The sequence below is a fragment of the Pelodiscus sinensis genome, chromosome 1 (genome assembly GCF_049634645.1).
Source record: "Pelodiscus sinensis isolate JC-2024 chromosome 1, ASM4963464v1, whole genome shotgun sequence".
Taxonomy (NCBI): domain Eukaryota; kingdom Metazoa; phylum Chordata; order Testudines; family Trionychidae; genus Pelodiscus; species Pelodiscus sinensis.
The window spans coordinates 327908633-327935822 of record NC_134711.1 but is presented as its reverse complement, the minus strand read 5'-3'; the positions used below and the strand labels follow the sequence as shown (position 1 = coordinate 327935822).

Genomic DNA, 27190 nt, shown 5'->3' with positions numbered 1-27190 from the left:
CAGCCCGTGCCCCTTTAAGGGGTCCGGGGCCGGGAGGGGGGCATAGAGTTTCCCTGGTGTTGGCCAGAGTGGCCACCAGGGAAACCTGGGGAGGGCTAGCCTCCCACTAGTTCGAACTAAAGGGCTACACAGCCCTTAGTTCGAACTAGCTAGTTCGAACTAGGCGTTAGTCCTCGTAAAATGAGGTTTACCTAGTTCGAACTAAGCGCTCCGCTAGTTCGATTCAAATTCGAACTAGCGGAGCGCTAGTGTAGCACCTATTAAAGTTAGTTCGAACTAACGTCCGTTAGTTCGAACTAACTTTGTAGTGTAGACATACCCTCAGTGATGGGCTGGAGGGCAGGCAGCACGAGGTAGGTTGGAAACCCTCTACCACATGTGCCCATTCTGCACAGCGTATTATGTAATCCACACAGAGACTCAAAACAAGCTTGGTGTCTCAAAACCCCAATGCGCCAAGTCAGGATTGTTCTGTGGGGCCCATTCTTAGAGGTGCCATGTGTTCTGGGTGAGATCCTGCCAGGGGCTGAGCTGCCAAATAGCTTCAGGTTTATTTGCTCCTGGGAAATGGAATCAGCCACTGAATTTTCAAAAAAAAAGTCTCTGGCTTGATTTTGCAGGCAGGAACTCAGAGCTGCATTGCTCCGTGGTAACAAGTTCAACTGAGCTTATTTCTGTTTCCTGATTGGCTGAGGGTTCCAGCACATCTTCCCTTTAGAGACCTCTCAGAGCTGCATGGCTACCAACATCTGTATCCCTCTCTGTTCTCTGAATTCCAGAGGTCGAGCCTCAAAGTCGAACTTCCCATTGAGTAGAATCCTGGGACCCTCCCTCCTTCGGACTGGGTCCTGGGTGCTGTAGGTCGACTGGGCCTGCCCTACAGTTCAGCACTGACCTGTGTGTCTGAGACCACAAGTGTGAATGTTTTATTGCCAAACTTTTCATTGGAATGCACATTTTGCAAACCAAACTCCCATGACATGGAAAGGCAGCGGCAGAGGGGCTGGTGTCTGCACAGGAAGGAGTGGTGGAATCTTTCCTGGTGAATGGTTTTGCTTTAGAACATGTTTCAGAAGTTCTCCAAACATTGTGTGCAATGGGGTTTGTGCAACTATCTCTTCGTACAGAGAACAGTGTGATGCTCTCTCTTATTAACTGATCAGAAGCAGTTTCTAACAGAGTCAGGCTCATGAACACAATCCCGCTGCAATACTTGTGCAAGACTTACCAAAAAGTCCAGAGAGAACAGAATTGCTGGCCTGTTTGTCAGCAGGCATGGGAAAGAAGCATGGAATAGTGGTGCTATGTAATTTATGCCTCTCACTCAGGGCAGAAGTAATTTGCACCCTCAACTGGACATCAGTAGAAATCTACTGTTTTTCCTAGTCACCCATTTGCTTTCCTCACCCCTTCCCCAACCAGCTGAAGTAACTGCTTTAGCTTATAACTCACAAGATATCTTGGGGTATGTCTAGACTACAGGGTTTTGTCGACAGAAGTTTTGTCGACAGATACTGTTGACAAAGCTTCTGTCGACAAAGAGCGTCTAGACTACATCCAGTTCTGTCGACAAAGCAAGCCGCTTTGTCGACATAACAGTGTGGACGCAAAGAACAGTGTAGATGCAATAATGCCTTCTATCGACAAAGACAGTGTGGACGTAGGTATAGTTTTGTCAACAAAAGTCCACTTTTGTCGACAAAACCCTGTAGTCTAGACACACCCTTGGAGAGGAAGCAGATCCTGTGAGGATGAAGAGAAACCTGTAGGAAGAGCCACATCTCTGGATTCAGACAGCACTGGCCAGGCAAAGCACTTCGTCATCTCTTGGAGGGATTCCTGCGGCCAGAGTGTAAGACTGGGGGCATTTGGTACAAATCTGCATGTGTAGATCATGAGTGATGCCATTGCAGTCCGTGTTATTTAGTTAAGAACCTGTCGCTAAGGATTTATCCCCTGTACTGCACAGGAGATAATACAAATGTACGTATAATGAGGCAACGAAACACATTTACAAATAGCTTCCATGCAGGACAGATACATACACTGACCATTTCCGCCATGCACTTGCCCCGTGTGTGCGCACTTGTTGGGCTACAAGGGGCCACACTCAGAAATGAAGGGCTAGAATGGGTGCCTGGGGACAGTCACAACTGTAAAGTCACACAATGCTCAGGTAGGCTGTGGTACTCCCACACACAAGACATCAGTGGGGCTCAGATCTTAGGAGGATTCAAAGAGGGACTGGATGTTTATACGAGTAACCAGAAAATCCAATTGCAGTAGGGAGGAGATATTTACAAAACTCTTGGAAGGGCTCTAAACCTTCTTGGTGTACACCACAAAATGTGTCTAACTTGTGAGTGTTGAGGGACCAATTGCCTGTGGGTAGATTATGTCCCATCTTCCTATTGCAGAACTTCTTCCAGCTTCCTTCAGAATATCTGGATGTAGCCACTGGATATGGGGTTAGATGGACTGCAGATCTGATCCAGTCTGCCAGGGCCTGTCTTCCTATCTGTGGTGTAAATCCAAAACTATGTTTTTGCTGATTTTCCTTGGGTTTGTGGAGACCTGTGGTGAGGGCAGAAAGACGAGATGGCTCTGTCATTATGAATTAGTCTATTCTTGTTCCTTTCAGGAAGAAAAGCTCAAACTCTTCATCCTTGACCAGTGCATGATGCCAGCTATCAATGACACCAAATTCAACTCTGCAGTGTTCCTTCTCACCGGGATACCAGTGCAGGAAGACGTCCATCTCTGGGTCTCTATTGCTTTCTGCTTCATGTATGTTATTTCGATAGTGGGAAACTCAGTCATTCTGTTCATTATAAAAACAGACACAAGCCTCCATGAGCCCATGTACCTTTTCCTTTCCATGTTGGCCCTCACAGACCTTGGCTTATCGATTGCCACTGTTCCAACTGTACTGGGCATATACTTATTTAACTCTAGGGACATCAGTTTCAGTGCCTGTTTTGCCCAGCTGTATTTCATCCACTCACTTCAATGCATTGAATCCTCAGTGCTCTTGCTGATGGCCTTCGACCGCTTTGTCGCGATCCGTGATCCGCTGAGATACGCTTCCTTTTTAACTCTGCCGAGAATAGCCAAGATGGGGCTGATGTGTGCAGTGAGAGGAGTGGCTGTCATATTCCCACTCCCCTTTCTCCTGAACCGGTTCCATTACTGTCGAGCCAATGTCCTCTCCCATTCCTACTGCATGCACCAGGAGGTCATGAAGTTAGCTTGTTCGGATATCACCATCAACAGCATCTATGGCTTGTTTACTACACTGTTAACAATGGGGCTGGACTCACTGTTCATCTTCCTCTCCTATATGATGATCCTCAAAACAGTGCTGAGCATTGCATCCCTCACAGAGAGCCTCCGGGCCCTGAACACCTGCATCTCCCACCTCTGTGCTGTCCTGCTCTTCTACTCACCAGAGATTGCCTTGTCTTTGATACACAGATTTGCGAAGGGCTCTTCCCCCTTGCTTCAAATTCTCCTGGGCTACGTCTCTCTGTTGGTCCCGCCCCTGATGAACCCCATTGTATACTGCGTGAAAAGCAAACACTTGCGTGCAAGGATCATCAGGCTGTTCGTCAAGTAACTGGTCCATTTATCAATCAGTTCCAGTGCTGGTGACATAACAGATGAAAGAGCTGGGGCACAGCCAGGGCTGCCAGTTCTGCTGGAGACCTTACATCTACAACGTACCATGAGCTACTGATCTTCCCTCAGAAGGGAGAGGTTCTGGTTGGGTCTAAGGCCTGAAGGAAAGGGAGAGGGGATGGTAGCACAGGCCAGAGTGGGAAGGTGATCAAGCCAGGCAGCAGCAGTTACAAAGTGTTTGTATTGGAGGAGAGCCAGGCAACTGGTGGGATAAACAGCTGTATCAGTGGTTGCTCTGACCTCAGAATTCTTCTCTGTACAGTCAATCCAGAGAAGGGATGTGGTTGTTGTTTCCCTGGACACCTGCGCTGTCCCCCTCCTCTCTCTGGTAAAACACTCCCAGGCCATGAAACAAGCCGCAGAGCTGTCATGCAGTCTTAGTCCTGGCCCTTCCTGAGCATTGTGGGTGCTCTGGGATCCATGGGACTGCCCCAGTCCTGGGCAGGGGCTATTCAAGAGGCCTGGTCACTCATCTTCCCCTTCGCCTTCAGCTATATGGCTGTGACTGAGTCATGTTAGAGGCATGGTTAATACAGCAGCCCTCGAATCAAGGTAGGCAGCCCCCACCCCTGAGTAGCCCTGCCACCTGGTGAAAGGTCAAATGGGCGCTAAAGGTCTTCAGGTTCAAAGTCTTATTCAGATGCGCGCAGCCAGGCCTATCCAGGCTGCTAGGCTCAGCACATGCTCACCCCCTACCCCACAAATAAATACACCACATGGTATCTCTCCATCAAGCAACAGGCACACCACAAACACACACCCTACAAAACAACCATCTTATTCCATAACATCTCCTCCTTCACCTAGAGAACGCCCTTGCAAAAGTCCCTCGTTAGCTGCTCCTGTTGCCTATCATTCTTTGTGTAGTTTGAGCAGGGATCAAACCTGCTTGTTTTAAGGAAGCGGGGGGGAGGAGGGGTGTGACTGTGTAGGTTGGGTCACAGGCATCCTAAAGGAAGAGACTGAGGTGTCCATCAGACCAGCCTGGAGCTAAGTGTTTAATTGTTCCCAACAAGCAGAATAGGACAATTGCTAGGGAGACAGGAAGGGACCTAGTTTAGAGGGTCAAGAGACCGTATACCCCGATTTTACTGTGACAACCCCGATTCTTCATGGACGCCTTCTATCCTTGTTCAGTGCCTATTGGCTTTCAGAGGAGCAACCTGTTCAAATTGCACCCAAAATAATTCTCTTCTCAAGACAATGATAGAATCATATCAAGTCCTCTCATGTAGTAGAATTTAAAGCCTGTGTATTATTTTTTTTAGAGATATACCTATCTCATAGACCTGGAAGAGACCTTGCAGGAGCAGCCCTAGATGAGCTGCTGGTGCCCTAGGCAAAACATGCAATCCATACACCTGCCTCCAAACCCCTCAACAGCCATTTAACTTGGCACCCTAGGCAACTGGCTAGTTTGTGCTGCCACTGACCTTGAGAGATTATCAAGTCCAGTCCCCTGCCCTCATGACAAGCCCAAATACCATCCCTAACAGATTTGTCTCAGATGGTTCCCTGAAGAATTGAACTCACAACCCTGGGTTTAGCAGACCAATGCCAAAAGTGCTGAGCTATCCCTCCCCCAGAAGGAGCTGTTAGCTCTAATTCAGAGGTTCTCAAATGGGGGGGGGGGGGAGCAGGCCACCCCCAGGGTGCAGAATTGAATCGGGTGTGGGGGTGAGATGCTTTAGAGGAAAAATCTTTCTTGTGCACATTTTATTTGCTGCGATGAATAACTAGCAAATCTGGCAGCCCTGCAGCTATGTGCGTTTCACTGTGGGTGGCGCTGCGCATTTGGAAGCACTTCTGTTAAGCTTGCCTGGCATTATACAAAGTCATTATACAAAGCTTGCCTGGCAATATACAAAGTCGCTTGCCTGACATTATTCATAGCAAAGCTGGATCTGTTTGCTATGGGGCAGCGAGCCCATTTCATTGTGAGCAGGGATCACGGTTTGCTTTGCTCTTACTCCCAATTGATTGTTGGCTCATTACTAATAAACCCCCCAAAACTCAAGTGAAACAACCAAAAAAATCAACAAACCCTGATTCTGATTCAGTTTAAGCCTTATCCCTAAATATATATGCATTTGCGGGGTGAGGGAAAGAGGCCAAACATTCTTACAGGCATAAAGGAATGTGGGGGGAGATGATCAAAAAGTTTGAGAACTCCAGATAGTCGGACCTCCTCTATCGCACAGGCTGCAGAATTTCATCCAGTTACCCACAGCACTAAGCCCAGGGCCTTGTGTTTGACTAGCACATAACTTGTGGTCATGTAAAGTGTATTTTCCAGTTAGGCATCCGGTCTTGGTTTGGAATTATCAGGAGAATCCATTGCCTCCATTGGGAGTTTGTTGCCCTGTTTAAGCACCTTGCTTTTAAAAATGGGTGTGCCATTTCCAAATTTAATTGATCTGATTAATTTTCCAGCCATTACATCTTTTCTGCTAGATTAAATAGCCTGTTAGTAGCCGGTATTTTGTCCCTGAAAGTGCTTATACAGTGTCACCCAGTCAGCTCTCAATCTTCCCTACGTCTACGCACTACGCACCTGTTTACACAGCCTAAGGTCAATTGGAAGTGCCAGGGGAGGAGAAAGACCTGAGTGTATTAGTCCCAGGATGACCATGAGCCACCAACATGATGGGGCTGGGAGCCAAGGAAGTGAGATCCTACAATGCATGAGACATGATGGAGAAGTATTGATATCTTTATAACAAGCACTGGTGAGACTTCTTCTGGAAAACTGTGTCAAATTCTGGTTCCTCGTATTCCAGAGAGAAGATTTCAGACTGGAACAGCTGCAGAGAAAGGCTCCACAGAGGGTCAGGGCAACGGAGAGTCTGGCTTTCGAGGAGACAGGAAAAGCTTGGCTGGTTTAGTCTAACACAGTCCAGGCCTGGTGGAGATCAGATTCCTTTATAAATACACTGTGGGGGGAAACAGCAGGGAGGGAGGTGAGGTCCTGAATCTAGAGCGCAATGGTGGCTCAAGAACAAATGGGGAGAAACTGGTCAGAACTAAGCAGAACTGGAAAGAGGGAAGTCTCTGACCATCTGAAGAGAGAGGTTCTAGAACAGCCACCTGACAGAAAGTGGGGAGCGGGGCAAAGCAACCACTAGTTTTCAGATGGAGCTTGACAGCTGTCACTCTTGCATCAGGAGGAGACAGCAGCAACAGGGCCTGGTTCAATATCTTGGGGTTTCTTTTCATCCATTCAACAGGGAACTGGCTCAGGTCTCACACAGTATCCTGGGAAAATTAGACTCCACCTCCAACTCCTAAGCACAGAGTCAGAGGGTATTTCTAGACTACATGCCTCTGCCGACAGAGGCATGTAAAATAGGCTACTTGACATAGTCAGTGAAGCGGGGATTTAAATATCCCCGGCTTCATTCAAATAAAAATGGCCACCACGCTGTGCCAGCTCAGCTGATCGTCAGCACAGTGCGTGAGTCAAGATGTGGATCGGTGGACAAGGGAAGCCTTTGTCAGCCACTCCCTTATGCCTTGTGAAACAAGGTTTACAGGAGCGGTCGACAAAGACTTGCCTTGTCGAATGCGCCTCGTCTTGACTCGTGCGCTGTGCTGACGATTAGCTGAGCCAGCACAGAGCAGCAGTCATTTTTATTTTATTGAAGCTGGGGATATTTAAATCCCTGCTTCATTGACTATGTCGGGTAGCCTATTTTACATGCCTCTGTCGGCAGAAGCATGTAGTCTAGACGTATCCAGGATGTATGAAAAACTTTTAATGAAAGGAGAGAAGTCCCTGGATGTTAATTAGGAGAAATGCCACAAGCAGGACTCTTTCACAAAGCAATGAGGAGGACACCCACCCCAGAGTGTGGAGTCTTCTGAGTCCTGTACTAGAGTTCTCCAACCAAAAGTTCCTTTACTGTATCACTGTGCCCCTCTCTGCTCCAACACCTCACCTCGCTCACAGGGATTTTCCTTGGTCAGTGAGGACCGAGGGTTGAGAGGTGCATCAGTAAGAGTTCCTCTCCCAGACAAGGAAGATGGAATTTTCCTTGCTCTGCCATCTGAGCCCTTGCTCTGATTGACCACGCCACCCGCCATAGTTTCTCTCTATTGGCTGCCCTTCCAACCACTCATTCCACTCCCCATAGCCAATTGCTCAGTACTGCCACTGGCTACGTATGGCCACTCTTGTGTGTTCTCTGAGGGTATGTCTACACTACCCCGCTAATTCGAACTAGCGGGGTAATGTAGGCATACCGCAATTGCAAATGAAGCCCGGGATTTGAATTTCCCGGGCTTCATTTGCATAAGCGGGGCGCCGCCATTTTTAAATGCCCACTGGTTCGAACCCCGTGCCGTGCGGCTACACGCGGCACGAACTAGGTAGTTCGAACTAGGCTTCCTAGTTCGAACTACCGTTACTCCTCGTGGAATGAGAGTTGATCAATATTGCAGCGTTCAAAAGAAGACTACGTGAATTCATAGAGGATGGGTCCAGCAATGGCGATTAGCCAGGATGGCCTCCCTAACCTCTGCTTGCCAGATGCTGGCAACGGGCAGTAAGTCATGATAACTTGTTTTGTTCACTCCCCCTGAGTCATCTGACATTGGCCACTGTTGGAAGACAGGCTACTGGACTGGATAGACCCATGGTTCTTATTCCATGCAACATTGCTCAGACTGCTCGAAATCTGGGCAGAGCAGGTGTGTTCAGGTCAATAAAGTTTCTTCCTGAAATCTCTCATCCTCCCAGGCTCATGCACCAGACAATATGCCGAGGAAGCCGGCCAGCACAGGGCACTGGGCGCACTGACCTAGGAGGTCCCTTCCAGGCATGTTTCCCTGTGGGTCACATGAGCCCATTTTGCATCTCTCTGGCAGCTCCTGTGGAGTTTCTTGCCCACTATGACCCTGCTCTGGGCCTGGCCAATGGATTTGGATGGGCTCCTGTTTAGTGATGTCACAGGGGTGTAATTCCCGGAGTTTCTGGAAATCTCAGCCCGCTGATCTGCCGGCTGCCCTCTCCCAGCCACTAGCCCCAGAGCAGAAGGAGGGTTCAGGGTTAACGTGCTGACCTGGGACTCAGAAGAGCCAGCTCCAGTTTCAGACTCTTCCACAGGACTTCTCCTGTGACTTTGGGCACCTCAGTCCCTCTGTGCCTCAGCAGCATGTGTTGCGCAAGATAAAGGCATGTATCTAGGAACAAGGGACACAGGCCTTACCAGAGGTGGGACCCAAACCTGGGAAGCAGGGACTTTGAAAAACCACAAGTGTCATAATCAACTGAATATGAACTCTTTGGGTGTGTCTACACATCAAAGTTATTTCGGAATAACGGCCGTTATTCTGAAATAACTATGTGAGCGTCTACACAGCAATTCCATTATTTTGAAATAATTTCGAACTAACGGATGGCTTATTCCAACTTCCGTAAACTTCATTCTACGAAGAATAATGCCTATTCCAAAATAGCTATTTCAAAATAAGGCATGTGTAGATGTTCCACTGCTGCTATTTTGAAATAGCCCCTCACCAGGGCCATTCTAAGTTATTCCTCCTGGGGATCTAAATTGAGATAGCACATCTATATTAGGGAAGCCTGCCTTGGATTAATTTTCAGACTTCCCTGCAGTGTAGATGTACTACTTTGAAATAAGCTATTTCAGAATAACTATTGTGGAATAGCTTATTCCGAAATTACTGTGCAGTATAGATGCACCCTTAGTGTGAGGCGACAGCCTAAAAAAGCAAATGAAATCTTGGATGTACAACCTGGGGAATGAATTTCAGTAGGAACAGAGAGATTTTATCTCCACATTTGGCACTGGTGGAAGCACTCTAGTTCAAGAAAGTCATTGATCATTTGGAAGGGGTCCGAGAAGAGACATGAGAATGATAAAAGGGTTAGAAAACCTGCCAGAGAATGATAGACAAAAGGAGCTCTATCAGCTTTGTTTCATGACCAGAAGACGAAGGAGTGACTTACCATAGTCTGTAAATACCTTTATGGGGGATGCACATTGAACAATGGACAGTTCAATCTCAAAGAGAAAGATTTAACACAATCTAATGGCTTGCAGGTGAATTTAGACACATCCAGAGTGGAACTAAGGTGTAATTTTTTTTAAAGGAAGGTACTTAACCACTGGGAACAATTAACCGAGGGCTGGGATAAATTCTCCGCCCGTGAGCAGTGTAATATCAAGGCGGGATAAATTGCCCAGGGAGGTTGTGGAATCTCCATCTCTGGAGATATTTAAGAGTAGGTTAGATAGACATCTGTCAGGGATGGTCTAGACAGTATTTGGTCCTGCCGTGAGGGCAGGGGACTGGACTCGACCTCTCGAGGTCCCTTCCAGTCCCAGTATTCCATGATTCTATGATCTAACAGCTCTGCTGTCGGAGTTAGTGTGGGGCAGATCTCTAGCCTGTGCAATACCGGATGTGTGTGTGTGTGTGTGTGTGTGTGTGTGTGTGTGTGTGTGTGTGTGTGGAGGGGTCAAATTACGTGGTTACATTGGTGCCTTCTGGCCTTGGGATCTGCTCAGTGGGGTTAGTAGCACTGCCCTACTGCATGGGGAGTTGAACTTATAAATATGTGACAGATTCTGAGGTGCTCGGACGGAACACACTGGGACCAGAGCTAAGTGCCTTAGGGAGATGACACCTCTCTATGTCTCCTCAGGATGTTTTGGGGCCCTGTGTGGAGACCCCAAACTCTTTTGAACCTGCAGCCTGCCATTCGCACAGCACCCTTTGCTGGGAGACTGCTGGGCCCCTCCCTGCAGCTCGGCCGTAAGAGGAGGGGTCAGGAGGTGCTTTTGGAGAATGAAGGGTCTGGAGAGCATTGCCTAGGAGAAACTGGGAGGCTACCTGATGTCATGAGAGCTGACTTCCTCCCATGGCATGAGCTAGTGCTAGAGATAGACCTCCCAGTCTGCATGCACATTTCTGTCATCACCATGTTGGTGGGCAGCTGGATCTGGGGCAGGGGGTTGTGTGGTTGCTATAGAGAGCTAGCAGAAGACACCTGAAACTGAGCTTTGGTCTCACCTCTTTATATTCACAATGTGCAAGGCCTTGCTTGTCTGGCATGTTCATATCTCATGCCTGAGCTAGAGGAGACCCACTGGGCTGTGCCTCAACTCCTCAGCAACTCTGAGAGGCTGTCACTGTAATGTCCGGTTGTCTGTGGCGTAATCCCATTCCCTATAATTGGGGTCTCTGTAGGCCAGCGCTTAGAGAAACAGGATCAATGACACTGAGCCAGAAAAGTCCCCTAACTAAGTGTTTCATTTGTGGGTGCTCCACTTGAGATACAGCCAGCGGCGTGGAATTTTATTTCCTCTCTCCCCTAGAGCTCCAGTTTCTGGGCTCAAGACTCTGTGAGTGACCCTCAGATTTCAGTTTTCCTTAAAAGGTTTATTTTAAAAAGTGAGTGGCAGAAAAGCTTGAAAACCTGAAGCAGGTGGCTCCAAAGGCTCACTAACCAACATGAAAGGAAAAAAAGAAGAAACTCACATAAATACATTTTTTTAAATCTCATGAAACCAATGTAATGATTTTTGGGAATGTGACTCATCGTTTCTGAACGAGGCTTTATGACACTATATGCCTGCTTCAAAAGGTATGAAGAACAAGTAGCAAAACCAGGAGAGCATACCAAATGGGTGGGGCCGGAGGATGATTGACTTGCTAAAGGAGAACACAAGGGATATGAAGCTGTTGCAGAGAAACAACCTGTGGAACTCCTTTCCAGAGGATGTGGTGAATACTAGGACTTTAACTGGGTTTGAAAAAGAGCTAGATAGATTCATGGAGGTTAGGTCCATCAAGTGAGGATGAGTAGGAATGGTGTCCCTAGCCTCTGTTTGTCTGGAGATGGATGACAGGAGAGGGATCATGTGATGATTACCTGTTGTATTCCCTCCCTCTGGAACATCTAGTATTGGCCACAGTTGGCAGACAGGATACTGGGCTAGATGGACTACTTTGGTCTGACCCAGTATGGCCGTTCTTATGTTCTTATGAGGTTAAATGGATTATTTGCATATGCTTCCACTACAGAGGATTTGAGGGAGATTTCATCACCTCAGTCATTCCTTTTAGGTGACAGACCAGAGGGACTGTGCCACATTGAGGTGCCAGGAGAGGAAGCTTTGGAACAAACAAATAAATGAATAGGTAATAGGTCACCCGGACCACATGCTATTTACCTAAGTTTTCTGAAGAAGCTCAGATCATAATTGCAGAGTTGCTAACTGTGGGGTGTAACCCCATCATTGAAAACACCCTCTGTGTCAGATGATGAGCAAATAGCTCATATGATGCTGATGCTTAAAAAAAAAAGAAGACTCCAGATACAACCTTGGCAATTCAGACCTGTGTTCCAAACTCAGCACCAGGCAAGTTGGTTGTAAAGAAATGGAAGTAAAGAACAGTATTATCATAGATGGACACACTTTGCTGAGGAAGACTCAACACAGCTTTTCAAAGGGAAATCCTGACTCACCTATCTATTTGAATTTTTGAGGGGTTCAACAAATGTCATAATTTATGACTAGTGACTGAGGTCATCTAGTGTACTTGGACATTCAGAAGGCTGATGACATGGTTCCTTACCAAAGGCTCTTAAGAAAAGTAAGTGGTCATGGGACAAGAGAGAAGGTTCTCTCATGGATTTATAACTGGGTAAATGACAGGAAACAAAGGGTAGGAATAAATGGTCAGTTTTCAGAATGTAAAGAGGTAAATAGAAATGCCCCCCAGGCTTCAGTATTGGGACCAGCACTGTTGCACATATTCCTAAACGATCTGCAGAAAGAGGTAAACAGCAAGGTGGAAAAATTTGGAGATGAGACAAAATTACTCAACATACATAGGTCCAAACAGACTACACAGAGTTACAAAGGGATCTCACAAAAAAGGGTAACAGGACGACAAAATAACAAGTGAAATTTAATGTTGATAAGTACAAAGTAATGCACATGGGAGAAAATAATCCCAACTATACACACAACAGGATGGGATCTAATTTAGCTGTTGCCACCAAAACAGTGTTCTTGGTGTCATTGTGGGTAGTTCCCTGAAAAAACCTACTCAGTGTGCCCCAAAAGTTAAAGAAGCTAACAGAACATTGGAACCCATCAAGAAAGGGATAGAAATGTAAGCAGGGGCTGAACTGCTGCTTGCTGTCAGCCAGCTAAAAGGAGGGGTGGGTGTGCCCACTACAGGGCTGTGTCTACATTGGGCCACTTATTCCGGAAAATCAGCTGCTTTTCCGGAATAAGCTGCGAGCTCTCTACACTGGCCCTTGAATTTCCGGAAAAGCAACGATGCTCTACTGTACAAAATCAGCCGCTATTCTGGAAAAACTATTCTGCTCCCGCTCGGGCATAAGTCCTTATTCCGGAACACTGTTCTGGAAAAGGGCCAGTGTAGACAGCCCAGTAGTCTTTTCCGGAAAAAAGCCCCAATCACGAAAATGGCGATCGGGGCTCTTTTCTGGAAAAGCGCATCTACATTGGTCACAGACGCTTTTCCGGAAAAAGGGCTTTTCCGGAAAAGCAGCCTGCCAATGTAGACACTCCTTTTCAGAAATAACTGAAAACGGAATAGTATTCCGTTTTAAGCATTTCCGGAAATTCATGCCAGTGTAGACACAGCCCAGTTGTTTAGCTCTACAAGGTAATTAACTGTTAACTGTTGACATGTAAATACCGCTCAGGAGAGAATCCAAGGTGTGGCTATGTAAATCCCATTCAGCCAGGGCTGATGGAGGGTCAGTGTTGGAATGGAATGTGGAGAATTGTATATAATTTGGGACTGTTGTGGGGGTCACTAATCATGCTACCCCTAAATGTGGGAACTGTAAAACATGCCACCAGTGCTTGCAGGAGAGACACCATCATGGTAAGAGGTCTCGGAAGAACAAGCCTCCCCCTTCCAGAGTTGAGTGGACAAAGCTGGGGGAAAGGGTTAAAGGACTTGAGTCAGCCTGCTTCACACCTACCAGGTGTGAGCTATAAGACTGGCCCAGCCTGCACCTTTCCCCCTTTGTTTTAAGGACAGACCTAAAGCAGACTCCCTGAGGAGTCTTTTTGTTTGCTAGTCCAGTGAAAGCTGGATTCATTTGAGAGCTGAAATCACTGGTTTGGCTGAGAGCCAGACCTACTGCAGCCAGTAAAGTGGTGGCGACCAGTGGCCTGGCATGGAGCGGCGGCAGGTGAAGAGCAGCCATCCGTGGCGTGGAGTGGCAGCAGGCGAGGAGGGGCGACCAGCGGCGTGGCGTGGAGCGGCTGCAGGTGAGAAGCGGCGACAGGTGCCCAGCGGAGCGTCCAGAGGTGTGGAACAAGACAGCTGGTGAAGCGTGGTGGAGTTTTGTATAAGGTGCCCCCTATCTATCCCCCCACCCCCATTTCTACCCAGGTTGAGAGGTGAAACCCTGCGGGTGAACTTTGGGACTCTTGGTGGCACAGAAACTTGTGGGGACAGAGACTTTTGGGGAGTTGGTGGACTTCGGGCAAATCTTGGCTGGGGTGGGGGCTTGGCTCATGTTTGGGTTATGAACTCTGTTTGTGGTGTTTTCCCCAAGCTAATGCCATATAAATTCTCTCTCTCTTTCATTAAATGTTCTTTTCCTACACTCAGACTATGTGCTTGCGAGTGGGGAAGCATTGCCTCTCAAAGGCGCCCAGGGGTGCGTGAATTTCCCAGATCACTGGGTGGGGGCTCGAGCTGGTTCTTTGTAAGATTGACCCCAAGATATTGAACCCAGCCCTGGTTACTGCCAGGCCTACCCGGCAGAAGGGTTACAGATACTAACACAGAGATACTCATACGGCTGTTATATAAATCCACGGTACAGCCAAACCTTGAATACTGTGTGCAGTTCTGGATGTCCAACACATAATTGTATATTGGAATTGGAAAAAACACAGAGCAAGGCAACAAAAATGACTCAGGGAATGCAACCACTCCCATGTGAGATGAGATTAAAAGACTAGGACTGTTCAGGATGAAAAAGAGATGGCTAAGGGTGTGTCTACACTGCACCGTTATTTCGAGATAACTAGCGTTATTAACTACTGTCTACACAGCCATTCCGTTATTTTGAAATTATTTCAAAATAACGGACGGCTTATTCCGAAATCTGTAAACCTCATTCCATGAGGAATAACGCCTATTCTGAAATAGCCATGTCGAAATAAGACGTGTGTCGACAGTCCACTGCTGCTCTTTCAAAATAACCCCTCCCCCAGGGCCATTCTAAATGATTCCTCCCCAGTGCCTCCTAAATTGAGATAGCACGTCTACATGAGGGAAACCTGCCTCAGACTAATTTTGAGGCTTCCTTTGCAATGCAGAAGTGCTATTCTGGAATAAGCCTGCAGTATTGATGCACCCTAAGCAGGAATATTCAGGCACACTGACAGGGCGGGGAACAAAGAGGGCAACTTCCCCAGGGCCTAGCAATACAAAAGGACCCAGAGCTTCTGGCCTCTGTTATTGCTACTGCAGCAGCGATGATGGCTGGAACCCCTGGCCCTTTAAACTGCTGCTAGAGCCCCACACGGAGTACTCCGGGCAGCATGCAGGGCTGCCTAGGGAAGGCACGCTGCTCTCTGGGTGGGACTTAGAGCTTCCTAGCCCCGGCCCTGCCCCTTCCACCTGAGGCTCCGCCCCTTCCAGGGATGTGGAACAGTCCCCGCCCCCTTACCCAGGGATCCAGCCAGGCTGTTGGCCCCACTGGGAATAGTTAGAGGTCTATAAATTTAGGGTGATGTGGAGAAAGAGAACAAGGAAGTGTTATTTACCCCTCCTCAAGAACCACAATAGAAAGTAGAAGCCAGGACCCAGGGATCCCCAAAAGTTAGGCACAGATCTCAGTGATCCACTGGTCGCTCGACCTAGCCCTCCACAATCCCTGGGTGTCCACAGCTGCTCTAGGACTTTCTCCGGCTCCTTGCTAGCCCAGGGCCTGTCACAGTGGCCTGCAGGTTCTGCTGACGAGAGGTTGTGCAGGATGGAGGGGGCTGCACAGAGATGGAGGCTGGTTAGAGTCATTGATGGGCCTGATCCAACCAGTCAGAGACTGGTTCCATACCCAGAGTTCAGCCACAGACTCCATCAGAACCAATCCCATTTGCAGGACAAGGGAGAGGCCAATGAAAAGCCTCCAGTTTCTCTTGGGGATCCAGGCAGCTGCAGCTGGACAGCCTCCTGGCAACAGAGCGGTCAGAGAAAAACGAATCGTTTTCTATCAAAACTGACCTCAGGTTTCCAGCCCAGCTCTAGCTCAACCCATGCTCAATCCCTCTTGCTACAGGACCACACTCCTCAGTAGCAACATTTGTCCCACGTCAGCCTCCCACGCAGAGCAGAGAATCCCCTGCGAGTGGCCATATTTCCCCAAAAAAGGAAACAGGAGACAATGAGGGGACTGGAGCACATGACCTATGAGGAGAGGCTGAGGGATTTGGGTTTGTTCACTCTGCAGAAGGGAAGAGTGAGGGAGGGATTTGAAAGCAGCCTTCAACTTCCTGAAGGGAGGTTCCAAAGAGGATGGAGAGACCCCTAGCCAAGGTTGGCACCTGTCACTGGAGCTTGACCGGGGTGCTTCAACTCCCAGGAAACTATAACCTTTGGCTGGAATGCTGAACCCCCCCCCCCCCCCCCCACACACACACACTGTGCCTCACCCCTGTATGGGGACAGGTATCTCCTCCAGCCTCCCCTGAGCACTCCTCCACTCCCCAGGCCAGTTGTTTAGCATCATTGAGCATCCCCCATGATTTGGCTTCCTGGAGTTGGACATGACGGGGTTAAAGCTGGTGCACACGAAGCCAAGCAGCTGAGGCTCCCCGATGGCCATGTGGCCCCAAGGGAAGGTACAAACATGCTGCATAAAGGCAGTCGCCTCCCTATCTGAACACACACTGCCTGCTGCCCGTGCAACCTCTCCGATGACTCCTTGTGCTTCAGGGTGAAGACCTCTGGTGCCAGCGGCTCCCTTCTAGCAGGAACTGGGTACGTTGGCAGGTGTCACTGTCTGTAACATGCCAAGTGCAGGGCGAAGGCTGCAGGCTGTTTGCATTAGCAGCTGTTCTGTGCAGCGGGAGAGGACTCAGCGGGGCTGTCGGGGTCATTCAGGGACAGGGCTAGAGGGCTGGAAGCTCTAGGGAGCTTGAGGACCCCTTTCCACCAGCTGCCCATGCTCTGCAATGGGTTGTTCAAGCTACAGACGTGTGGCTTTCGAAAGATGCTCCGAGTGTTAAAACCCGGATGCCCCCTGTCAGGATTTCTCAGGGGGTCCCAATTCTAGATGCTCTGGGGCTTGAGTGAGAGGAGACCCTCTTACCTCCCCGGAATATCAGAGACAGATTCCCAAATTACCTCAGGTTTATTTGCTCCTTGAAATTTAACCAGCAAACGTATTTCCAGGGGTTTTACACTCTTGCGCGACGGTGAAGGCAGGCATTCCGAGCGGCATAGCTCCGTGGTAACAGGCCTGACAGGGCTTATTTCTCTGTCCTGACTGGCTGAGGGCTCCGGCATTTCTGCCCTTTAGATAGCCCTATACCTCTTGGGGGGTGGGGTATCAGAATCCCTGCCCTTCTCTAGTCTCTGAATGTCCGATGTCAGGCCTTGTGCCTGGCCGTTTCATGGGGTGGAATCTCACAATCCTCCCACGCCCAGACAGGGTGTTGGGCTAAGGCACACTCTGGGTCTGCCCGGCAGTGTTTGCCTTTCAAGGATGAGGAGGTTCGGCACCTGTGGTTCTTCCCTCTGGGCATCTGACTAGTGCTGAGATAAGAGACCCGCCAGTTTTCTGGAACCAAAATACTGTTTAATACGACTCTACAAATAAAGCATCATGTGGGTGAATAAAACAGGGGTTTTGGACAACAGTCTGCCCATGTCTCTGACCCCACTTTGATGGGCAACCAGGCAGGCTGAGGGTCTTCAGCCTTCCCCAGTGGTGTCTGTACCTGTCAGCCTGATGAGCTTCTCAGCAACAGCTGCCCCACCTCTGGGCAGACTCCCAGCGCTGGCAGAACAAGCGGTGGAGTGTGGTTGGAGCAACAGGCTTTTCCCAGCTTGTAGCTCCGGTGTGCTCTCTGAAGCTCCTTGAGGTACTTGCTAAGCAATGGCTTTTCTTGAGCTGTGGCTTCCCTTCCTGCTTGTTTTCCAGCAGCCTGCTCTTCAGCTAAGGGGAGACAGATGCATTTCACACAATACAGCCATACCATCAGCATCCCAATGGTTTACCCAATATAGCTACCTGATAAATAGTGAAAGAATTGTGGCCTCTCAGCTCCATGTCTGTCACAATGCCCTTATCGGGTGCTACATATTTTATGAATTGAGGGCATAGCTGGCGAGAGAAAGAGAGAGAGATCAACTACTTTCATGTGTGAAATGACATTCCATCTCAGTGAATACTCAGGCATTTCACCTTAAAACTCATTTTCTGCAAACCCTCATTGTACCTCCATACCAGGTTCTTTTTTATTATGTCCTAGGCTGTGTCCAGACTCAGGGGTTTTTTTGAAAAAAGTAGCCTTTTTTCGAAAAAACTTCACCTGCGTCTAGACTGCAGCCGCGTTCTTTCGAAATTAAATCGAAAGAACGCGGCTTTTCTTTCGACGGCGGTAAACCTCATTGCACGAGGAAGAACGCCTTCTTTCGAAAGTTCCTCTTTCGAAAGAAGGCGTTCTTGAATGTAAATAGGGCTTCTTCGAAAGAGAGCATCCAGACTCACTGGGTGCTTTCTTTCGAAAAAGCAAGCTGCTTTTTCGAAAGTTCCGCGTGCAGTCTAGATGCTCTCTTTCGAAAGAAGCTCTTTCGAAAGTATCTTTCGAAAGAGCCTCTTTCGAAAGAGGCTTGCAGTCTAGACATAGCCCTAGAGAGTGAGCGCTCAGGGAATTAATATTTTATATCGTAATCCCAAAGACTGTCATCACTCAGGATACAGTCTACAGAATGACAGAACAGAATCTGAGGAGAACCATATAGATATTAATCTCTAAGGTGCCACAGGACTACTCATTGTTTTGACTAGACTTTTGTTTGCTGACCAGGGACTGTTTGAGGATTGAGATGTTATGATTGTTTCAGGTTCTGATGAAATCCTGAGGACAGACACAACATATGAAAGTCACACTCGCACCAGAATATTAATCAGATCAGAGGGAAAAAATGGCTTGATAAGTGTCTATTAAAACACGGTTCTGTAAATGTTATCCCAAACTTTTCATTGTAACATACATATTATAACCCAAACATTCACGATGTGAATTTATATTAGAAGCCAGCAGCAGATGTGTTGAAACTTCTCCAGGAAGGAGCAGCAGTAACTTTACTGCTAAATGAGTATGTTTTAGAAAATATTTCAGGTGTGATCCAAATTCTGTTTGCAATGGGTATGTGCTAATAACTCTTTTTTCAGTGAACAGTTGTACGATACTGTCTGCTGGTTATACCGTAGAAACAGTTTCTAACACTTACATTCAGGATTGTGCAATCACTCTGAAATACCTATCTGACGAAGTGGGTCTTTGCCCACGCAAGCTTATGCTCCTACACTTCAGTTAGTCTATAAGGTGCCACAGGACTCCTCGCCGCTATCTCAGAGAGGTACCTGTGTTTGTCTGTATCTGCAAAATCAATGAGGAGTCCTGTGACACCTTAAGACTAAGGGTATGTCTACACTCTCAACCTAGTTCGAGCTAGGATGGCTAATGTAGGCACTCGAACTTGCACATGAAGCCCGGGATTTAAATATCCAGGGCTTCATTTGCTTGTTCCTGGGTGCCGCCATTTTTAAATGCCCCATAGTTTGAACTATCTGCCCACGGCTACACGCGGCACGGACTAGGTAGTTTGAATTAAAGCTCCTAATTCGAGCTACCATTATTCCTCCTACAAGGTTTATTCCTGCAAGGAGGAATAACGGTAGTTCAAATTAGGAGCTTTAATTCGAACTACCTAGATCGTGCCGCGTGTAGCCGCGGGCAGGTAGTTCGAACTACGGGGCATTTAAAAATGATGGCGCCCAGGAACATGCAAATGAAGCCCAGGATATTTAAATCCCGGGCTTCATTTGCAAGTTTGAATGCCTACATTAGCCACCCTAGTTCGAACTAGGATGGCAGTGTAGACATACCATAACAGATTTATTTGGGAGCTTCAGGAGGTAGCCGAGTTAGTCTGTTACAGAAAAAAATACAGCAAGCAAATGATCTGGTAGCACTTTATAGACTAACAAAACATGTAGATGGGATCATGAGCTTTCGTGGGCATAATTTTTTTCATTAAATGCATTGCAGTGGAAATTAGAGAGGCAGGGATGTCAATAGTTACTAATGTATCGAAATAATGGAGTTACTTATTGAGTTGAAGAACAGTGTTAATGAGGACAATTCAATCAGGGTGCATGTGGCTCACTCTCAGTAGCTGATTAGATAGATAGATAGATACCTCTGTAATTTCGCACCCCAATACACCTGATGATCCGATGAAGTGGATTTTACCCACGAAAGCTGATGCCTAAATAATTCTGTTAGTCTTTAAGGTGTCACAGGACTCCTCACTGTTTTCAAAATACCTGTCCAAGTCTTTCCAAGAAATCTTGAAAGAATAGAACCCCTGTTCTCTCTTTCAGCAAAAAGCAGAGCTGAGGGGAAGGACAGGGGAGTGGAAGAATGATTGTATGTAATTTATTTCCATGACACATGTACATGGCTGAAGCAACTTGCACACTCAGATGGATATTAGCTAAAAATGAGTGTATGCATATTTACCCATTCATGATGCTATCCCCTCTCTAATCTAAGTGAAATAGTTTCCTTTTGTCAGTGTGTAGTTTGCCAAATAGCTATAAACCACAGATGGGGCACCTCAAGGCCAGGAGCCAGATTCGACTGACTGAGGCTCACATCTGCGCCCTAATGCAGGACTGGAGCACACAAAATCTACCAGCCTGGGCCCTACTAGGCTCTGGTGTGTGAGGGGAATGTGGGGACCGATTGTGTCCTTCTCAGTCCGGGGCCACGTCAGTGAGGGTTTGGCTTCTCCAGACTGATTTTTCTGTGGGTCAGTGGCCCCCACCCAAAAAAAGGTTCCCCACCCTTGCTATAGACCTTTGCTTCCAGGGAGATTGCAGGTCCTAGGAGGATGAAGAGAAGCCAGTAGGATGATGTCTCTGGATTCAGTCCACATTATCCAAGCAAAACACTTCAACTTCTCTTGGAGGAAATCCTGAGGGTCACAGTCTATCACCAGACATGCTTGGTAAGGGAAAGTGAATAGAGTCTGGTTCTGATCCCATTTACACATGTAAATCTGGAGTGATGTAGGTGAAGTCAACATTTTTGAGATGAGAACCGAACCCTGAGTGTATCCCACGGTACAATGGGCCACACTCAGAAGCTTTGAAGGTCCATTGTAAGTAGTCTGTGGAACTCCCAGCAACAAGATGTCAGAAGGGCCAAGAGCTTAGCGGTAGTCAGAGAGAGACAGGTTGTTTAAATGGGTAACCAGAATATTCAATTTTAATATTGATTTTTTAAAAAGTCTTGGAAAGGCTCCACAGCTTCCTGATTTACACCACAACATATGTCTAAATGGTGACCCTCAAAGAGAAATTTTCCCCAGGAGAAGGGCTGCTTTCATCTTCTTTAACAGCATTTTGTACTGGCCGCTGGATACTGGGCTAGATGGACTACAGGTCTGATCCAGTCAGGCCGTGCCTATCCTTTTGTTTGTGGTATAAATCCTAGACTGTGTTTCTGCTGATCTTCCTGGAGCTTTTGAACATCTCTCAACTTGCACTAAGAACAGAATGATGTCTTCCTAAATTTCATCCAATAATCTATTCTTTTTCCTTTCAGGAAAGAAAGTTCAAGACTGCTCAGGCCTGCTCAATACATTATGACAGCCATCAATAACACACAGTTCAGCTCCACAGTGTTCCTCCTCACTGGGATAGCAGGGCACGAAGACATCCATATCTGGCTCTCTATTCCCTTCTGTTTAGTGTATGCTATCTCGATAGTAGGAAATTCAGTCATTCTCTTCATCATAAAAACAGATTCAAGCCTCCATGAGCCCATGTACATTTTCCTTTCCATGTTGGCCCTCACAGACCTTGGCTTATTAATAGCCACAATACCGACGTTCCTGGGCGTATTCTTATTTAACTCTAGGGAGATCAGCTTCAATGCCTGTTTGTCCCAGATGTTCTTCGTCCATTCGCTTTCCAAAATAGAATCCTCCGTGCTGATCTTGATGGCCATTGATCGCTTTATTGCGATCAGTAACCCTTTGAAATACACTTCCATCTTAACACTGTCAAGAATAGCTAAAATGGGACTGGTGGGAATGTTAAGAGGGGTGGCTGTAATATTACCACTCCCCATTCTTCTGACACGGTACCGATACTGTCAATCCAACACCCTCTCCCACTTCTACTGCCTGCACCAGGACGTCATGAAGTTGGCTTGTTCAGACATCACAGTCAACAGTGTCTATGGCTTGTGTGTTAAAGTCTTTACAGTAGGGTTGGACTCGTTTCTCATCTTCGTCTCCTATGTGATGATCCTCAAAACAGTGCTGGGCATTGCATCCCGCACAGAGTCCCTCAGGGCTCTGAACACCTGCGTCTCCCACCTCTGTGCCGTCACAGTCTTCTACATATCAGATATTGGCCTTGCGTTGATACACAGATTTGGGAGCAGCTCTTCTCACTTGCTTCAGATTATCTTGGGCTACATCTACCTGCTGGTGCCACCCTTGATTAATCCAATAGTGTACAGCGTGAAAAGTAAACACCTGCGTGGGAGAATAATCAAGGCATTTGTCAAGTGAGGGTCAGTTCATTGTCCATCCTTAGGGCTGGTGACATGGGACCAAAAAATCCCCCAAAACCAAAAAAAAAAAAAAAACCCAACCAAAAACAAAAAAACAAAAAACCCAAGCAATGGCCGTGGCTACATATTCTGTCTTGTATTTTCTTCTCCTCCTTCTGCCCCATTTCTTCCCCTGTTGTGTTCCCTCCCTCTAGGACACCTGGCATTGGCCACTGTCGGCAGATAGGATACTGGGCTAGATGGACCTTTGGTCTGACCCACTATGGCCAGTATAATGTTCTTATGTTCCCCCAAGACCTCACCCTTCCTACTACCTTTTATCCTAGACTCTGCCACTCTGCGGTCTGGAAGCCAGGGCTAGGTCATGGTAAGTGCTGCCCAGAGAGCTAGAACCACTATGAAGACCCACAAGTCCTCCCCATTCCCTCCCCACTAGGATGTACAGCCCAAGGAATGTAGCGAATCTAGAGAGCTCCAAGGTAGCCTATGTCCGTAGGGCAGCACTTACCAAGTACCAACTTTGGCCTCCCTGGGAGGTTGAGGTTGGGGGAAAGTTGAGGAGCAGTGGCTAGGGTGTAGTGGGAAGAGAGGGGGATGTTCCCAGATGGGAGAGTGGGATGTTGTGAGATTCCCCTCAGGACAGGCAAGGATTTGGTGTGGAGGATAAAGAAACAATAAATACAATTTCACTCTGACAATCCCGATTCTTATTGGCCGGCATCTGTTTTTGTTGTGTGTCTATCAGCATTCCAAGGTGCAACTTGTTCCAGCTGCATCCTAGAATATGATCCATGCAATCCAATGATTCAGAGAGCCATCGAATTTAAGGCCAGAATGATCCATTAGATCGCATAGTCCAGAGGTTCTCCAACTGGGGGAGGTGCAGGGTGTATGTGGCCAGTGAGGTGGGCCTAAGAAGCTGTAGGGGAAAAAACCCCTTCCTGTTCACGTTTAGCCACAGAAATGAGTAACTAGCCAAGCTGATTCCTCCAGACAGATCTGGTCTCCAGACGGCACTGTGCCTTTGTCGCTAAGCGGTGCTGTGAATTCTGACTGATTTGTGTCACGGCTGCATCACAGTATAAAAAGTTGTTTCCATCTGAAAGTGAGTCCATTTGATATGGCGTGGTGTGCACATTTCATTGTGAGCAGGCACCAGGACCTCCATTTTGCTTTTGCTCTTATTACAGTGGGTCATTGTTTTATTTGTGCAACAGAAAAACAACAACCCTCAACAGATTCAAGTGGGATGTGTCTAGACTGGCAAGTTTTTCCGCAAAATCATCTGCTTTTGTGCAAAAACTTGCCAGCTGTCTACACTGGCTGCTTGAATTTCCGCAAAAGCACTGACAATCTCATGTAAGATTGTCAGTGCTTTTGCGGAAATACTATGTTGTTCCCGTTCGGGCAAAAGTCTTTTTCCGAAAAACTTTTGCGCAAAAGGGCCAGTGTAGACAGCAGAGATTTGTTTTCCACAAAAAAGCCCCGATCGCGAAAATGGCGATCGGGGCTTTTTTGCGGAAAAGCGCGTCTAGATTTGCCATGGATGCTTTTCCGCAAAAAGTGCTTTTGCGGAAAAGCATCCTGCCAATCTAGTCGCGCTTTTCCGAAAATGCTTTTAACGGAAAACTTTTCCGCTAAAAGCATTTCCGGAAAATCATGCCAGTGTAGACGTAGCCGTGATGTAATGGCCCCCCGCCTAAATCAGTTTATGTCTTTGTGTGGTGGGCTGGGGATACACTTTTAGTCCATGTCTTCACTAAACGGACACTACCACGATTGATCTTCTGGAGTTCGATGTAGTGAGTCTAGTTGATTCACTAAATCAAACTCAGAGGGCACCCCCATTGGCGGCTGGTACTGCTGCTTCTGTGAGGAGTAAGGGACGCAAATGCTCTCATCTGACTCCCACTGCAAGGAAATGCAAAACAAGGTACATTGACTCCAGCTACATAATTAACGTAGCTGGGGTTGGGTATCTTGATTCTCCTTCCGTTTTAGTGTAGACCTGGGCTGAGGGACACAAAGAAGGAGGATTGCAATCATATAAATCTGAGAACCACTGATCTGGTCTGACCCCCTGTACATCACAGGAAGCAGAATTTCATCCCGTTATCCCGGTATTGAGCTCAATGACTTCTTTTTGACTAATGCACAACTTTTGTTCATCTCACAAGTCTCTTTCATAGAATCATAGAATCATAGAGCTGGAAGAGACTTCAGGAGGTCATCAAGTCTAGTTCTCTGCCCAAGGCAGGACCAATCCCAACTAAATCAACCCAGTCAGGGCTTTGTCAAGCCGAGACTTATAAATCTCTAGTGATGGAGATTCCACCACCTTTCAGGAATGCATCTCATCATGTTAGTATGTAGATAGCAGGAGAATTCACCACCTCCCTTGGGAATTTATTCCAGTGATTAAGTGCCTTCGCTGTCAAAAACGTGTGCCTCATTTTCAAATGTTATCTGTGTGGTTTCCAAGTCAGCTCTCAGTCTTCCATTCTGTACACGGTGCAGGCTCGTGCCTTGAAGTCTCCCAATGTCAGGCATGTTCTCAAGACCTTCAGTTATTTTTGTGGTTCTCCCGTTTTTCACTCTAGGCACCAGACCTGGATGCAGCATTGTTCTCACCAATGCCTTCCACAAAAGTGAGATCCTCTCCCCTCGTTCAACTCACTACCCGTATGTATCCAGCAAAGGCTATGTTGGAAACAACAGAGGAGGAGAAAGCCCTGGTGGCATTAGTCAGACCCAGAGTGGCTGTGAGCCATGACGTGATGTGGCTGTGAACAAGGCACATGAGATCTTAGAATGTGCCAGGCACCGGCAAGATTTCCTCTGTCCAACTGTGCAAATTTATGATCAGTCACATTCCAGAAAGACTAATTCAGGCTGGAATGGGTGCAGAGAAGGAGTGCTAATATGGTCAGCGTAATGGAAGGCCTCAGCTTGAAGTAGACTGAAAGACTTTGTCTAGTTTAGCCTAGCCCTGGGCAGGCTGAAAGGGGTTGGCTTTCTCGATCAATACAGCAGGGGAGTAAACACGAGGGAGGAGAGTTCCTGAAGGTAAAGGCTGGAGTTGGCAGAAGAACAAATGGGGACACACTGGCCAGCAGTAAACAGAGGCTGGCGAGGAGAAGGAGGTTTCTGACCATCTGTACAGAAAGGTTCTGGAAAAGCCACCCAATGGGGGGGAGGGGGCACGAACATCACAACTCATTTTAAAATGGAGCTTGACAGGTTCATACTCTGGACAATAGGCCAGGGTCACCTGCCATAGCAGGCAACTGGGGCTCACTGACCCAGGAGGTCTCTTCTACGCCTATGTGCCTATGGGTTGCATTAGCCCATTTTGCATCCCACTAGGATCCCAAGTGGAGTTGCTTAGCTCTGGGCCCTGGCCAACATCCCTCAGTAGATCCAGGAGAAAGCAGGACTCAGCGTTGTCATCCGGCAAAGGAATTATTCTTGGGCCTCTGGTCACAAGGGTGTAATTCCCGGAGAGTCTGACAATCTCAGCCTGCTGAGCTGCCGGCTGCCCCCTTCCAGCCACTAGCCAAAGAGAGGAAGGAGGGTTCAGGGGTTAACATGCTGGCCTGGGACACAAAAGATCCGGCTTCAGTTCCAGGCTCTGCCATAGCTATCTCCTGTGACCTTGGGAAAACTCACTTTGTAATGCTTATAAGAAGCAGACGGGATCTTTCTAGGGGAAAAGGCAATATGCCATGTTTATTGAGAACACAAAATAAAAAGCATAGACAATGAGAAGTCCCGTGGCATCTTATAGACTAACAGATTTATTGGAGCCTATGCTTTCGTGGGCAAAGACCCACTTCGTCAGATGCCACGTAACTTCTCGTTGTTTATGCAGATTCAGACACAGCTACTCCTCTGACACTTGTCAAGATAAAAAGCATATGAATATTCTCTCTCTCTCTCTCTCTCTCTCTCTCTCTCTCTTTTTCACACACACACACGTCCTGCTGATGTTACAGTTATCAGTCTGTTGCTTGCATCAGCCTCGTGGCCAGTTAGGTTGTAAAATCTCATGGGACTACCCATGCTAGTCTGTAACTTTAAAAAAAAGAGTAGTCCTCATTAACACCAGTCCTACAATTGACAGGTATTTTTTGTCTCCCCCTCTCCCTTCTTTTTCTGTCATTTATTGTGAGGTTCCTTCTTTTTTCTCCACTCTCAACCGAGGAAGTGGGTTTTGCCCACAAAACCTTATGATATTATATATATTGTTCAATATGGCTATGTCTAGACTCCACCTCTCTGTCAACAGAGAGATGTAGATTAGGCACATCAAAATTGCTAATGAAGAGGAGATTTAAATACCCCGAGCTTCATTAACATAAACCTGGGCCGCCGCTTTTTTTCAACATGGAGTTTTGTCGGAAAAAAAACAGCAGTCTGGACGTGGATCTGTGGAAAATAAACCCTTTTTTGACAAATCCTGTAAACCTCATGTTTTGAGGCATACAGGATCTGTCCAAAAATGGTTTATTTTCGACAGATCTGCATCTAGACTGCCCTCATCTATCACCAAATGGGCACATTTGATAGTTCCTTTGCGCTCCCAACTCTCTGGCTTCAACTCTAACCATCCGCATGCCATGCCAGCCTTCAGACTGATCTCTTTTGAAACAAGC

The 27190-nt window shown here is 47.4% G+C and overlaps 2 protein-coding genes across 2 annotated transcripts; both read left to right on the top strand.

Moving 5' to 3' along the window:
- The first annotated feature begins 2677 nt into the window (after positions 1-2677).
- On the top strand, positions 2678-3616 carry LOC102446085 (olfactory receptor 51G2-like). The gene has a single exon (XM_025179738.2). The coding sequence runs from the start codon at positions 2678-2680 to the stop codon at positions 3614-3616; it is 939 nt and encodes a 312-aa protein (XP_025035523.2).
- A 17981-nt stretch (positions 3617-21597) lies between these two features.
- Positions 21598-22533, top strand: LOC102445860 (olfactory receptor 51G2-like). Its single transcript, XM_075921934.1, has one exon. The coding sequence runs from the start codon at positions 21598-21600 to the stop codon at positions 22531-22533; it is 936 nt and encodes a 311-aa protein (XP_075778049.1).
- Positions 22534-27190: the final 4657 nt, after the last annotated feature.

Coding starts and splice junctions, on each gene's coding strand:
- LOC102446085 (XM_025179738.2), top strand. CDS start 2,678: ATGATGCCAGCTATCAATGACACCAAATTCAACTCTGCAGTGTTCCTT.
- LOC102445860 (XM_075921934.1), top strand. CDS start 21,598: ATGACAGCCATCAATAACACACAGTTCAGCTCCACAGTGTTCCTCCTC.